Source organism: Impatiens glandulifera, chromosome 3 (assembly GCF_907164915.1).
Source record: "Impatiens glandulifera chromosome 3, dImpGla2.1, whole genome shotgun sequence".
Taxonomy (NCBI): Eukaryota; Viridiplantae; Streptophyta; class Magnoliopsida; order Ericales; family Balsaminaceae; genus Impatiens; species Impatiens glandulifera.
The window spans coordinates 1,733,031-1,748,441 of record NC_061864.1 but is presented as its reverse complement, the minus strand read 5'-3'; the positions used below and the strand labels follow the sequence as shown (position 1 = coordinate 1,748,441).

The 15,411-nt window shown below is 30.0% G+C and overlaps 2 protein-coding genes across 2 annotated transcripts; one reads left to right on the top strand and one right to left on the bottom strand.

Moving 5' to 3' along the window:
- Positions 1-4,059: 4,059 nt before the first annotated feature.
- On the top strand, positions 4,060-8,987 carry LOC124928966 (SPX domain-containing membrane protein At4g22990-like). The gene is made up of 11 exons (XM_047469221.1): positions 4,060-4,284; positions 4,880-4,939; positions 5,062-5,182; positions 5,574-5,885; positions 6,083-6,187; positions 6,352-6,803; positions 7,314-7,615; positions 7,724-7,908; positions 8,151-8,341; positions 8,418-8,551; positions 8,629-8,987. Exons 2-11 carry the CDS (start codon positions 4,887-4,889, stop codon positions 8,865-8,867), a joined length of 2,094 nt encoding a protein of 697 aa, XP_047325177.1. The 5' UTR covers positions 4,060-4,284; positions 4,880-4,886; the 3' UTR covers positions 8,868-8,987.
- Positions 8,920-12,253, bottom strand: LOC124928965 (phospholipase D gamma 1-like). The gene is made up of 5 exons (XM_047469220.1): positions 10,950-12,253; positions 10,747-10,863; positions 10,469-10,666; positions 9,780-10,394; positions 8,920-9,704 (listed from the first exon to the last, which is right to left on the bottom strand). Exons 1-5 carry the CDS (start codon positions 11,910-11,912, stop codon positions 9,036-9,038), a joined length of 2,562 nt encoding a protein of 853 aa, XP_047325176.1. The 5' UTR covers positions 11,913-12,253; the 3' UTR covers positions 8,920-9,035.
- Positions 12,254-15,411: the final 3,158 nt, after the last annotated feature.

The window sequence follows — 15,411 nt, the reverse complement described above, 5'->3', positions numbered from 1 at the left end:
ATGATTTCCAATAATGCATTAATTTGAATCCCAGCATACCATGTGTATTTATATTTATATAACATATGATCTATAATCCCTAGATAACTTTTTCTATAATAATTGAACAAATAAACCAAATCATGATAGTCACTTTTTTTAGAAGATTAATTTACACGTGTTATGGCTACTTTGTAGTTAACGAGGGTTTTCACTTAAAATAGTATTCTTAGTTCAATCAATAATTGCTTAAACATGTTTATTTATTTATTTTTAAAAAAACATTTTTAATAAAAATAAGACAAACTATTGAGTCTCAATACTTAGAAATGTAATTATAAATTTAGAGAAAATGTATAATGATTATATTTATGAGATTGCAGAGTAAAAAAATTGTAATGATACTACATGTATATTTAAAAAAAAATAGTATATATCCATATTTTTATTTATTGCCATAATTTGTTTGAATGACCTAAATAGTTAGACACAATTTTTGTTTTAAAAAGTATATATTAACAATATTTTTCGTTATTATAATAGTTTTAGAATACTTTAAATTAACTACATATTATTAATTTTTTTTATCATTTTTAATATATATAGATTTTTTTTAAAGTTAAAAAATATAAAATACAATGTCTAAATTGAAAAGATAAAATATTATTTTAGTTTAATATTAAAATTTAATCATATAATTATTTAAATAATACAAGAATATGGGCTAATCAAAATTTTAAGAGTTTTAGCGCAATTCAATTAAGCATCATGTGGATAAACGTTTAGTCTATTATAATATATGTAGTGTAGTTTTTATTAGATATTAATTATGCTATTATGAATTTAACTCCATTTTCAAAATGACATATATAAAGTAAGAGGCTACAAAGTTAGGGATATCACTTAACTTAGTTTAACAAAAAACCAATTCTAATTGTTTTTAAAGATATTTTACTTGAAAAAAAATATAAATTATTCCATAAAAAGTCCATTTTATCAAATTTAGATACTTGTGCAAGAATGGCATGCATAATAAATTTCATCCCGATATTAGTTATGAACCGTGGCGGACCCAGAAATATTTTCTTGGGGGGGCCAAATACCTAATAACGTAGCATTCTTTGGCTATCAAATAAATGTATTTTTTAATTAAAATTTTACTCGATAATTACATGAAAATACTAATAAGCACAATTACTAAATTATTCTTGTCCATGAGTCAGTACAAAAGAAGACAAATATCTTCATTACGTTGACTATATCAATCAATCAATTCAAGAAAATTTCCTTTATTTGATGAACTACTTGACTCATCATGTCCTCGAAAAGGTAATCATTGCCTCAATAGAAAGCGTGTTACATCAAATATTGTCGTTAAACATGTGTGATAATTTATTTCTATATCACGACCATGTGTACGTAAAACGTTTCTCACGTTATGTCTTTGATCTTAAAATGATTCAAATTGAATTCTAGCTTCATTATGACAACTATTTGAAGTTCTCGTATGACGATTGAATCTTTCTAATGCTCTTTTCCAATTTTTGTACTCATCTCCTATAAATGTATCATCTACGTTTTCTCTATTTAAAGGTTTGAAAAGATAACACCAAAAACAAAATGATGCATCTTTTGATATGCTATATTCTAACCATGTATATTTGATCAGTAACATTAGACTCATTAGTAGGCTCATTAATTGATTGAGAAGACTCATGCTGGTCATGTGATGTAGAAATACAAATTCGTTTATAGAATATCTTCATTATTCTATATCCTACATAAAATAAATGATTAAAAATAAATATGTGTCACAACCCCTAAATAAAATCTAACAAATATATTTATTTGTTGAAATAATTTAAAATTAATTTAAAATTAAGAAATATTAAATAATATTTTATCCTTATATTTATATAAATGGTTATTTTACCCTTATATTTATAAGTAATTTGTATTATTAATTATATTAAAATTAATAAAATATATATATAAATAAATTATAATATAAATGTAGTTTTAAAATAAATAATAATATTATATGATTTTTATTATTTTATATATAATTCTTTATATTTTAACTTATATAAATAAATATTATTTATATATTAACTAAAATTTATGTATTATTATAAATATTGTATTTTAGAAAAAAAAATGGTATGAAATAAAATATTAATAATAATTACTTGTATTTTAGAAAATATTTTTTTGTATAAAATAAAATATTAATAATAATTACTTTAATAAAATTATATTTGAAATTAGAATACTATAATTATGAATTAGTTTTTTTTATTAATTTTTATAAAAGGAAGGGTTTGTTTATTATAAATATTATGAATTAGTTTTTTTTATTAATTTTTATAAAAGGAAGGGTTTGTTTATTATAAATATTAGAAAGGAAAAAAGCTCACTTAGACGTATATACTTGTACAACTAGCTCACTTAGACGTATGTACTAATAAAAGGTTATTTTAAACGTATGTACTATCAAAAATTGGCTCATTTAGCCTCTTTTAGTAAACCATGATTAATTTTTATTGTTTAATTTATATATTTAATAATTAAATATTAATATATTTTCTCTTTCATTCCTTTTCATTTATTACTAATAAATGAACCATCTATTTTTTTTTTTTTATCTTTTTTATTATTTCTATATGAACATTTATTATTGATTATTTTAATTTAATTTTATATATATATATATATGAGCATTCATCATTAATTATTTAACTTTATATTTTTTCTTCTTTCTTATATTCATATAGATTATTAATTATTTTAAAATTGTTTGGTCTAATGATTGAATATAACAATAAAAATCCTTTCAATAATGAAAATTCTTTCAACAATAAAAATTCTTCAACACAAAAATAAATTAATTAAGAATTAAAAATTGGATAATAATACAAACTCATTTATCAAACCCAAAAGTCTAATAATCAAATATTAGACAAAACAATGCACTTACTACTATAAGTCGTGAATAAAATTAAACAAAAAAATATTAATTTTATTTTTGTTTATATTAAATTAAATAAGAAAAAATTATTCAATAAAATATTACAGTAAAACATAAAATTTATAAATAAGTTGTTAAATATTTTTAAAAAATGAGAATTTAAGAAATATGAGAAATAAAAACTAATAAAAATGGAAGATAACATATAAAAGAGAAATTAATATTAAAATAATAAAAAAATTAAGAATAAAATAAATGACCTAGTTTAATTAATGAAAAAGAAAGAGAGAGAAAATATATTAATATTTAATTAATAAATATATAAATTTAAAAATAAAAGTTAACCATGGTTAGTAAAAGAGGCTAATTGAGCCAATTTTTGATAGTACATATGTTTAAATGATCTTTTATTAAGGTTTGATCACCTGACCTCTACTATAGATTCCAACTCCAAAACCACCCAGGCAAAGTCTTATTTGATAAACATATATATATAATATCTTAAAAGTTTTACCCTGGTTGGGGGAGGCCCAGGTCCGCCACTGGTTATGAAATCTATTCATTAATAAATTTGGATATTATTATTTTTATTTATAATAAAAAAAATTAAAAATTAATGTAAAATTTTGAAGTACTTAATGATTTAAATATTTAGAGATAAAATAATTAAATTAATCAAACATAAACATCTACACTTTAAATATTCAATATTTAAATTCATTTAATAATATTTGAAAAAACATGTCAAGCCTTGTATATTAATTATTATGAACTTAAATAATTTACTTATATCTTAAGAATGATTTGTTTCATTTGAATAATTACACACTTATGAATTTTTATTGACTTTAATTTGTAGTTTACTCATCAATTCAATAAAATTATTATTGTCAAAGGAAAATAAAACACAGTTATTAAAAATAAATAATATATATGGTGGAATAGTTTCCAGAGATCCGTCCCCACGGTTGACCATATGGTAACTAATAATTATGAGGAAAATATTTGTTTTATATAAACAAATAATAATAATAATAGTAATAATAATAATAATGATAATTTAATTAAATAATAATAATAAGGCAAAAGAAACAAGATTAGTGATAGGCGCCATAGCTATTCGGAGAAGAGCTTGAGAGCGTGGGGTGGTGAGGTAAGAGCCAGGATCCGAACACTACTCCTTACATATCTCTGTGGGATTACCACTACCTGCCAGTCTCCTCCTCATTCATCTCTCTTTCTTTCTATCATATTCATCATCTCAATCAAATTCTTCATTTCTTGATTCTTCAAACCACCTAGATCGGTGTTACCTCTTAATCACTCTCCTACTTACGGTAATCATTCAATTTCGACCTTTTTCCCATTCCATATCTATATTAGATCGCATTCCATTCGTATATGCGGATCATTCACGATCATATAAGAATAGTTTTGGAAGACGAAGTTTATGCATCATTTATATTTATTTGATTGTATTTAACAATTCTCTTTGAAATTCTGTAAGCTATAGATTTTTAGCACATATATGCATGACTTGAAGTGATTACAGATTGCTTGTTCTTCTATTTGCTTTGGTGAGCGTATGTTAACAACATATAATGGAAATTGTTTGGAGTGATCGTTCTAGCTGTAGAACTCTCCAAACTGGATTCATAATTTTAGTTTAAGCCTATGACATTGTCTTTTGGACTGTTGTCTGTTTTTTACTTTATCAGATACATGTATTTTCCAGAACTGTACACTATTGCATTAGACATAATTCTCTTAATTTATCCTCGACAAGAACAGTGATTAGCTAGTGTTTCGTTACTTTATCAGATACATGCATTTTCCAGAACTGTACTCTTTTGCATTAGACATAATTCTGTTAATTTATCCTTGTCAAGAACAGTGATTAGCTAGTGTTTGTCGTGTGTAACTATTATGCAGCTACAAGATGGTTGGCTTTGGGAAAAACTTGAAGGAAAGACAAATTGAGGAATGGAAAGGGTATGACTGCAATTTATTTTTCTGTTGATATGAAAAATTCGGTTTTAAAATGATTTTATATGGCTAGAAGAAGTGTAGAAGTTGGTACTGTATGAGCTCCAATCTTTTTTTTTCTCTTTCAGATTTTATATCGACTACAAACTAATGAAGAAGAAAGTCAAACAATATGCTCGCCAAATGGAAAGTGGGGGATTAGAGCGCAGACATGTTCTCAAGGATTTTTCCAGAATGCTTGATAACCAGGTATTCTAAGATTTATATTTGTTCTAGAGGAAATATTCTGTATCTATGTATGCTACAAAAAAATAAAAAACTTAAAAATGTCTAAGTATGAGTGCTAGTCAGATCCTTTTAGCTGATGCTTGGTATTTCTCCTTATTGGCTCTTAATGCAAGAATGTTCACTTGTCCAAACATTTTATTCACTGTTCTTTCAGAAGTTACATGTTCCTAGTCTCTTCCACAACATATATTGATGATTTGAGAGGTTGTGCTAAGTAGAAGTGTTTCCAATACTACATTCCCTCCATATGCCCTTTGTGGTGCCTTAAAAACAGGGCTTCTGTACACTGTATAATGATGCTGATATCTGTGACATACAAATTTTACCATGTCTGTTCTTATTGAAACTGCAGATTGAGACGATTGTCCTTTTCCTTTTGGAACAACAAGGGCAACTAGGAAGCAGATTAACCAAGCTGAATAAAGAGCGTGATTTACTTCTAGAGGAGCCAGATATAGCAAAAATATCTGAACTGCGAGAGGCTTATAGAGATGTTGGGAAAGACCTCTTGAAACTTCTCCTTTTTATTGACATGAATGCAGTTGGTCTGCGCAAGATACTTAAAAAGTTTGACAAGCGTTTTGGATACCGGTTCACTGATTACTATGTCAAAACTCGTGCCAATCATTCTTATTCCCAGCTGCAACAAGTGTTCAAGCAAGTGGTAATATGCCAATACCCGAGAACTGTCTTTAATTATTCCCCTTGAGGATTGTTATCTCCCTTGCCTTTCTTGGAGATAACATAACATCTCACACTGCAATCCTTATTTCTGAGTTCACCTAACAACATTTAGCATGGCTATGTTACAAATATGTACTATAGGCTAAACACAACCACTTATAGCCTTGATACTTACAGGGGCTTTGGGCTGTTGTTGGCGCTATATCCCGCAATCTTGCAGACCTTCAGGACCGTCAAGGAAGCTACTTGTCAATTTATGACCAGCCCGCCCTGCCATTTCAGGTTTTCTTTTCATTTTAAGTTTAAAAATAACTTAATTAAAATACTATCAACGTTTCAAATCTTTGTACTTGTCATTTCCATTTTGATTGTCTTGTTTTAAGTTCTATAATTTTTACACTAACCAGATTTGCTGATAATTTACTGACATTAGTGGCCATCCACAGGACCCTGTTGTTGAATCAATAAAAGCAGCTGTAGATAGATTGACCCACTCTACAAACTTCCTTCATTTCATGGCACAACATGCTCTTATCATGCATGAAGAATTGCCAACCCATGACGTACCCGTTGATGATAAGAGATACCACTTTATGTCGCTCGTACTGAATTTGGCAAACACGTTTCTTTATATGGTCAACACCTATATAATTGTCCCAACAGCAGATGATTATTCTTTAAGCCTTGGTGCACCTGCAACTGTTTGTGGTATTGTAATTGGTTCTATGGCTGTTGCACAACTGTTTTCATCAGTTTATTTAAGTTCTTGGTCAAACAAATCCTACTTCAGACCTCTAATCTTTAGCAGCATAGTTCTTTTTATGGGGAATGCCATGTATGCTTTGGCTTATGACTCCAAATCTATAGTCGTTCTCTTATTCGGCCGTTTGTGTTGTGGGTAAGTGATTCTAACTTAAAAAAAAATTGTATTTGCATGACAATCTGGACTCCTTTCATCAGTTGTTTGGTCTTTGTTGGCAATTATGGTGCATGTATCATTTGGGTACTTCATGAGAAGTTCTTGTTCCCCTTCATTTCATGTTCACTCTGTTCCCCTTCATTTCATTTTCACTCTAAATGAGAAAAATTGCTTGTTTACATCTTCCCTGTTCGCTTTTTCATTAGGGCACTCTGATACCATTTGTATCTCTCGGGACTTACTATGCACATCTGGATATATATGTAAGAATATAAGTTAGGATTGATCTGCAAAATTATAACAATTCACAAATTAGATATTACTGATACAGATATATAGATGTGAAACTTGCAGATTTTAGGCTGAAGACTATTGGCTGTGGTACTGTCATAATTGTCTTCCATAACAACTGAACCACTCCATGCATACAGATCATTGCATTCTGAGATTTTCTCTCTTTTTTTCTCTTGGTTTTTGGGTAATTTGCAGCTTGGGTTCTGCTAGAGCTGTTAATCGAAGATATATCAGTGACTGTGTACCACTCAGAATAAGAATGCAAGCTTCAGCAGCTTTTGTTAGTGCCAGCGCTCTTGGGATGGCTTGTGGTCCAGCATTTGCCGGGTTGCTTCAAATTAATTTTAAGATATACAAGCTCACATTCAACCAGGATACTTTGCCTGGCTGGGTCATGGCTATAGCTTGGCTTTTCTATTTGGTTTGGTTGTGGATTTCTTTTGAGGAACCTGTCCGTGACGATGACGAGAAAAATGAAACTCGAGTTTCGAATACTGGTACTGGAATTTTTCTTTCTTCAACGTATATTCTCCAAAAGATCATTTTTTTTATAGTTGAAATTACAGTAATTTGTGGTTGATATCATATAACTTTCTGGTTTGCAGGTAGAGCAAACAATGATGCAATTGAAAATGGCCTAGCTCAGCCTCTGTTGCCGGGTTCAGAAGACAACAAAGAGGATGAAGACGGCGATGATGAAGGTGATGGAAGTGAAGAAGACCCAGTGGAATCTCGTCTACCAGCCAGTTCTATTGGATCGGCGTATAGATTACTTACACCATCAGTAAAGGTGCGTTTTTTAGTCTTGGTACCCATTATGATGTATAGTTCATTGATTGACGGTTCAAGGGACCTTACCATCTCTAACTATTGAACTGAATACAATAGTCAAGTTTCTTTATCACTGAGAAGCTGAGGTTAAAAGAACAAAAAGATACATACCTAGTCAAAACCAAGATAGAGTATAAATATCTTTTATCTTCATTGAGTTATTTGCCATTCTGAAACTGTAAACTGTTGTTGTGTTTGCAGGTTCAATTGCTGATTTATTTCATGCTTAAATATGTGATGGAGATTTTACTTTCAGAATCGAGTGTGATCACGTCATATTACTTCAATTGGTCTACAAGTGCAGTCTCTATTTTTCTTGCATCCCTTGGCCTTACCGTTCTTCCAGTGAACATTATTGTTGGGACCTACATTAGCAACATGTTTGAAAACAGGTAATTCAATCTTTACATTTCTCAAAAACACTTTTTATAGGGAAAGATATTCTTGAATATTGTCTGATGCATGCAGGCAAATTCTCTTGGCATCACAAGTAGTGGTTTTAGTGGGCATACTTTTTAGCTTTAATATATTTTTCACGTATACTGCTCCTCAATACGTCTGCTCTGGACTCATAATGTTTGTTTCAGCTGAAGTACTAGAAGGTGTGTTTCTTTTTATCCATTTATACTCAAACATTGAATTGAATAATACGAGGATTCTAACAAGAAAAACATTGCAGGCGTGAATTTGGCGCTTCTCTCACAGGTAATGTCATCAAGATTGTCGCGTGGCACTTACAATGGAGGACTGCTTTCAACTGAGGCAGGAACAATTGCTCGAGTGATTGCAGATGCCACCATAACAGCGGCTGGATACCTTGGAGTGAAAAGGCTTTTGAATGTCACTCTTCTTCCTTCGCTCATAATCTGCATTACATCGATTACTGCCACCTGCTGTACGTATAATTCTCTTTTCTGATCATCATATAGTATCTCTATCTTTACATGGTCATTTAATTTCTGCTGTCTTTTTACTGTATAAGTTCAATTCATTAATTTGATCCCTCATATTACTTTAATAAGAATTTTGGATAATAATTATTATTAACTGTTTGTGTAAGAACAAGAACAAGAACAACAACAAATATCAAAGAGTAAGATTTTCTTGAATGGGAATGAAAGTTCCCAAAATATTCCCACCCACATCTGGAAACGTTTCACATCCCTGAATGGACGTCACCTTCCCGGTCCAGTCAACTTGAACCGGATACTTAAGCAAGTGACCGGTCATTTCAGTTAACTCATCCCCGGAGTACAACCTCCAATTATGCTCACCCATATCCCTAACCCGTCTTACACATTCAATGCTCTCGGGATGCAAAAAACAGTTCTCCACAACACCCGTGTGCTCTGCCCATAACGACATTCTGTAACCGTAAATCTCTCCAAATGGTTTCGACTGGTTCTTCCTTCCCCAAGTGAACTCGGGTTGATACGCCCCCATTGCAATTTCAGTATCCCTTGTTCCATCCAATGAACGCTGGTTTATGTTTGCTGATCCCACTATCACATACTCGTCGTCAACTATCATTCCTTTCGAGTGCACGTAGATCATAAACCGTCTGTTCTTTCGTGCCATAAATTGAGGACTGTTTTTCAGTACAGTTGATTTTGTTGTTGTTGTCTCTAATTCTTGAGTTTCGCGATTCCCAAGGCAGAAAAAACTCAGATAATCCTGCGGCTCGAATTCATTATCAAGCCCTACTTCTTGCAAAGCCTTGTAAATTACATCATACATCATTTGCATTGTCTTATGCTGCATGCATGCAAAAACACACAATTAAAAAAAAAAGACTAAAAAATGATCCACGTTTCTATTGAATTTACTAACCTGCCAATAGAGAATTCTTTGAGTGGGGGAAGCAGTAGAACCGCCCTCTGGATACATTGGAATGACGATATAAGCTGCGAATCTTTGGCGAGCTCTGATCTTATCGGCGATCTTTAATGCAATTTCCATTGGTATTAGATTGTTGGCGCCCAAGTCCTTGTGGTTTTCCCAATTATACGACGATCCAAGGAAATATTGATTCTCGATGTAAATAAAATGTTGGGCAGCTCGAATCGCCTTAACGTATGCAGAATGTATACTCATATCTATTAATATATTCTTACCACAAGCTAAATTCTTCCTAGAGGCTTCTTGAGGATCTTTTGGAAAGCCTTTGACAGAAGTTGAGTCAATAGAACGAAATATTTGTACATGAAAAGCTAGAGGATCATATTCCTCCCTTAGACATGGCAAATCATTCATCCCAATTATGTCTGGAATATTCTCAATCTTCAGTAATGCATCGCTACCACCCGACATCTTTGAAATTCGGTGGACTTTCGAAGTCCTCAACCACCGTTCTTCGAAGTTGGTGAGAACATCGTAAGCTGCTGGTCCGTCGATTTTACTGTGTAGATCGTGCCATGGCTCGCGTGGACAGCCATCTGATGGTCCCTGTATATATATCATCATCAAGTTAAGTCCAGTTGTGAAAAACAAACTTAGATCTAACATGTTTTGTTTATTACCGTGAAATTTGGATTATGGTAATCGTCCTTGTGTACGGTTTGCAATGATCTTAAAATGGGATGAGACGGTGTATCATACCGTCCTAAGCACAAATCAAGTCCACCCACATACGCGATTATCTTTCTCTTATTGTAGAAACCTGAATCTTCGTCCACAATTACAGTCTTTTGATGATGGGTATAGATTGTCCCAACTTCCTGTAACGAAGATGATGATGATCATGATGATCATTGCAGCTAGCTGATTAGTAAAGAGATTGATGAACTGATTTACTGACCTGTTTCTTCACAAAGCTATGTCCTTTTCCTGCAGATCTGGGACTAGGCAAGACTTGTACTGATGAATGTTTGAAAAACCTTCTAGTTTCCTCGTCATTGGTTTTCATTATCCCTTCCTAATAAGTAACAACAACGATGAGATAAAGAGAATAGGAGAGAAAGAATAAAGAAACAATGGTGGTGGTTTCCGTTTTTTTATTACCGTTTTGATGCCCAAAATGCTTCTAGAAGTTGGATCATCCCAAACAAGAAGAAGAACTCGTACACCCTCCTGCGATTTATACTTGAGAAGATCTCCTAATGTTAAATCTCTTCTCTTATTGTCGCCTTCGTCGTTACCTCGTACTGGTTTAACGTTGTGGAAAATGGACCAGCCTGTAATATAGATCAACCTACGTGCTTGGCTAATTGAATCGTATATGTCAGTCCAACATTGCCCATGTTCGTATTCAATGCCATTTTCCAGATTCAATTTTGGTAGTGAACCATCGTAGACATGAGCATCTTGATAAAGTCTAATCTTTCCACCTCGTCTCAACGGGAAATAAGTATCCGGCACACCATGATATTCCGGGCCGCCGCCAACGCCGCCGCGATAGAACGGGACTTGTTCAACGGGAATATACTGAATCGAAAGGCTCAAAACAGCACCTTGTTTACAGGGCTTTCCGTTTGCGTTGATAATAGGGTAGGTTCCTTCAACTTTGATGCCGGAGTAGATTTGTTCGACCGGAATCGCGACCGCGCCCATGATCTGAGAACCGACGACGTCGTCATCCTTGACGACGAAGTGAACCTCGGCGGCGTAATGTGCGACGGGGACGTTGAAATATTGATTCCAGGTTGGGTTTTCGTTGTTCTGGATTACGTAGGTACGACCTATTACGGCGGTGGAAACGGAGATGGTGACGTATGGATCGCTTGTTATCTTAGCCATGCTTCCTGGTACTATTCCGAAAGATCCAAAGACGTTGTCTAATTTCTTGTGAAACATATCTAGATTTGGAAGGTTCTTGGCTTCTTTGACCCAGATTTCTAAATTACCATGCAATAACAGAACCCGTAAAGAACCTGTTGATGTTTTAAATGGAAGATGCTCAACCCCCTGGCCGTGAAACGAGCCACCGGAAAATGAATCAGAATAATGACCGTATTGATGAGCCATTTGAACCACAATAAGAGGAAGGTCTGAATTGTGAACAGGGCTTTAATTTAATTTGAAATCAAAGAACAGATGATGATGATGATGATGAATAATTGGAATTGGAATTGAGAAATAGTGCGATTGAAAAGAGGAGGGTGTTGTTAATTAAAGAAGACGAGGAATGAATGTTGACGGAGAGAGGACTAATAAGAAATGGATGACAGTGGGCAAGATTGACTTTTTTTATTCCAAACATGAAAACCAACCATTGGAGACTCTGGAAGTCTTTCTCTGCACATTGGCTACCGGAAGAAGAAGAAGAAGAAGATGTCAACGACGGGGGGCTGCCAACATCATTCCCGACGGCCAAACATGTACGTAGTGGTGTTTGCTTTTAATTATTAATAAAGATGGGATCCGATGTAGTTGGATGTGTTTTTCTCTCAAAATTTAATATAACCAAGTTGGCAACATGGACAATTGAATATAGAATTTAATTAAATGATGATTGGATCACCCAGTTTGAAAATATTCATCTTATTTTAATTATTTCATTCTAAATTTACTTTAGATTATATAATATTCTGAAATACTTACTTAAATGAAAGTAATGACCATATATATATATATATTTTGTTCAAATAGACCTAAATTTGTAACTGTTTCCAAATATCTTTACAAATTAAATATGAATGACTTTCTCTAACCTCGAAAAGTAGCCCAGACAATTTGACCCAAATCTCCTTATTTGTTTAATCTTGCAAGTTGAATGATGTCTAATATAGTTGAGGGGGACATGTTCTACTATTATATATTAATGCAAACAATGAATTTGTCGTATAAAATGGGTTTCAAACAAAAATGATGTGGACTTCAAATTATTTTGAGAAATTTATGAATTAAATTGGTAAATTAGTATATGTTTTAACTTATTTTTTAAAATTGGAAAAATAAATAATGAATTCAATAAAAAATAAATTAGAGGGTTAGGTTACATTTTTTTTTAAGTAAAAATATATTATAAATTAAAATAAAAAAAATAAAAAATAAAATAAAATTGATGTATGGGGTTACAGAATTCAATTTATTAAGGTTGCTTTAAATTGTTTTGAATTTTGTGGATTTAAAATTAGTACAAGATGATAATTCAAATTCAAAAATATATTTCTCTCTTTTTTTTTTTATTATTAATGAATTTATTAAATAAAATACTAAAATATTATTTATATTAAATTATTAATTTTTATTTATCATTACATATTAATACTTTAAATTTTTTACATAAAAATATTTAAATCTCCTCTTATCATTACAAATTATCCAAATAAAGCCCCTATAAGCATTATTGTGAACACCTAAGATGTTTGAGATACAAAATGTTATTTGTGCGATGATGATGACATTCAAATTAGGGAAAAATAATAATAATGAGTTATTTAACGTCACAAATTATATACCAAGGATAACATAATAATTAATATATTAATCCAATCAATATAAAATTTATATTTTAAGGTAATGTATTACAATCGAAATATGTTTATTTTTTCTGAAAAATAAAAAATTGCAAGAACGAGAATGGGCAGATCGGTACGGTTGTACACTGCAAATAAGTTTACCATTCTATTTCAGAATTTTTTTTACTATTATTCAATTTCTGTGAATATAAAAATAAATAAGCTTTTTTTTATAAAATTATATAAGAATATTTTAATATTATATATATTGTATTATATTAAATAATGATATTATTATAAATAAATAAACTTAATTTTTTATAAAATATAAATAATAAATAAGTATATTAATAATATTATATATTCAAATATGTTTATTAGAATATGGTTAAAATTGAGGTGAGATAGAGTTCATGTTCACTTATTTTTAAAAAATGTAAAAGACTTAACTATTATGTGTTTTAAATAAATAGACATTTTAAGCCTCTGTTTAAAAAATACCAAAACAAAATATATGTTTATATATGGTCAAAATAGACTTAACTAACGTGGTAATATGAAGTCTAATATATTGATTCATATAGAGAATTGACAGACCAAAAATATGTTGCTATTGAAAATGAATATTACAATTTATTTTGAAAATGAGAAAAAAAATGTGACTTGACACAAAAAAAATAAAAAAAAAAAAAAATAAAGAAGAGAGCTAAGAGGAGATTAAATCCTTAATTAGGATAGTAGTAGACTAGTTCATAATAGAACAATTAGTGTCACCACCAATGTGAGGGGTTACGATGACTTTTTAAATTAAAAAAGAAATTGAGTGAAACTCTCTACCTTTTACAATTGATTTATTTATTTGTTTTTTTTTAAGATATGATGTCCGTTTTTTTTCAATAGTAAATAATAGTCGGGCCTGTATATTTTATTTTATAATGTAAAATTTGGATTGGGCTTTCTTTGAGCCCAATTACTCAAATTTATTAATATACAATTGTTTCGCCACATTAGCTATACGGGCCTCTTATCTGAATTCGAATCTTCGTGATATATTACCAACTAAACTAAAATAGACACTCACATTTTACATTATATTTATAATTAAAATTTAAACTTTGTTTTAATAAAATAAAATATCATAATATTTTATCTTTTAATTTATTTTTGCAGATTGAAGAAAACAAAAATAATGAAGAAATTATCTAGACCCCTTAACCAAACTAGGCTTTTAGGCATGACAAATTCCCAACCCCAAACCAAACGAGGCCATTAAAATGATTCAAAAGTACAAAAGAGAGTTTATTGGGGGTCTGGACTCTTGGTGGACTTCCTTTGAAGCCTCGTGTAGCACGAGGCAAAGAGAGAAAAAGGGAGGGGGAGAGACATTTTTTAAATTAAAATAAAATAACACATATATTTTATTTTTATTTAAATTTATAAATATAATATATATAATATAAAATTAAAACTAAACATATTAAACTAAATAATTTAAATATATATTATACACTAAAATAAAATACATTACATAAATGTTAAAATAAAATATTATACACTAACATAGAATAAATTACGTTAAAATAAAATACATATTTTGTCTTTGTAATTCAATTTTATTTTTACAACGATGTTATTTTTGTACTGACTTATTATCTAACTTTTGAGTTTGATAAAAAATCTAACCTTATGAATCTATTCTCAATACTATGAAAAGATATTTATACAAAAATTTAATAATGTTCTAGAAATAAAATAAGACTAATGTTGTAGAAATAAAATTGAATCACAAATGATAAAATATGCATTTTATTTTAACGTTTAAGTATAATATTTTGTTTTAATATTTATGTATTGTATTTTATTTTAGTGTATAATATTTATTTAAATTATTTAGTTTTAATTTTATATATATTATATTTATAAATTTAAATAAAAATAAAATATATGTGTTATTTTATTTCAATATTTATATAATATATTTTAAATAGTTGATTAAGATAAAAATATTAATTAATAGTTTAGAAAATGAAGATTTTAATTAATAGTTAAGAGAGAGAATTAAT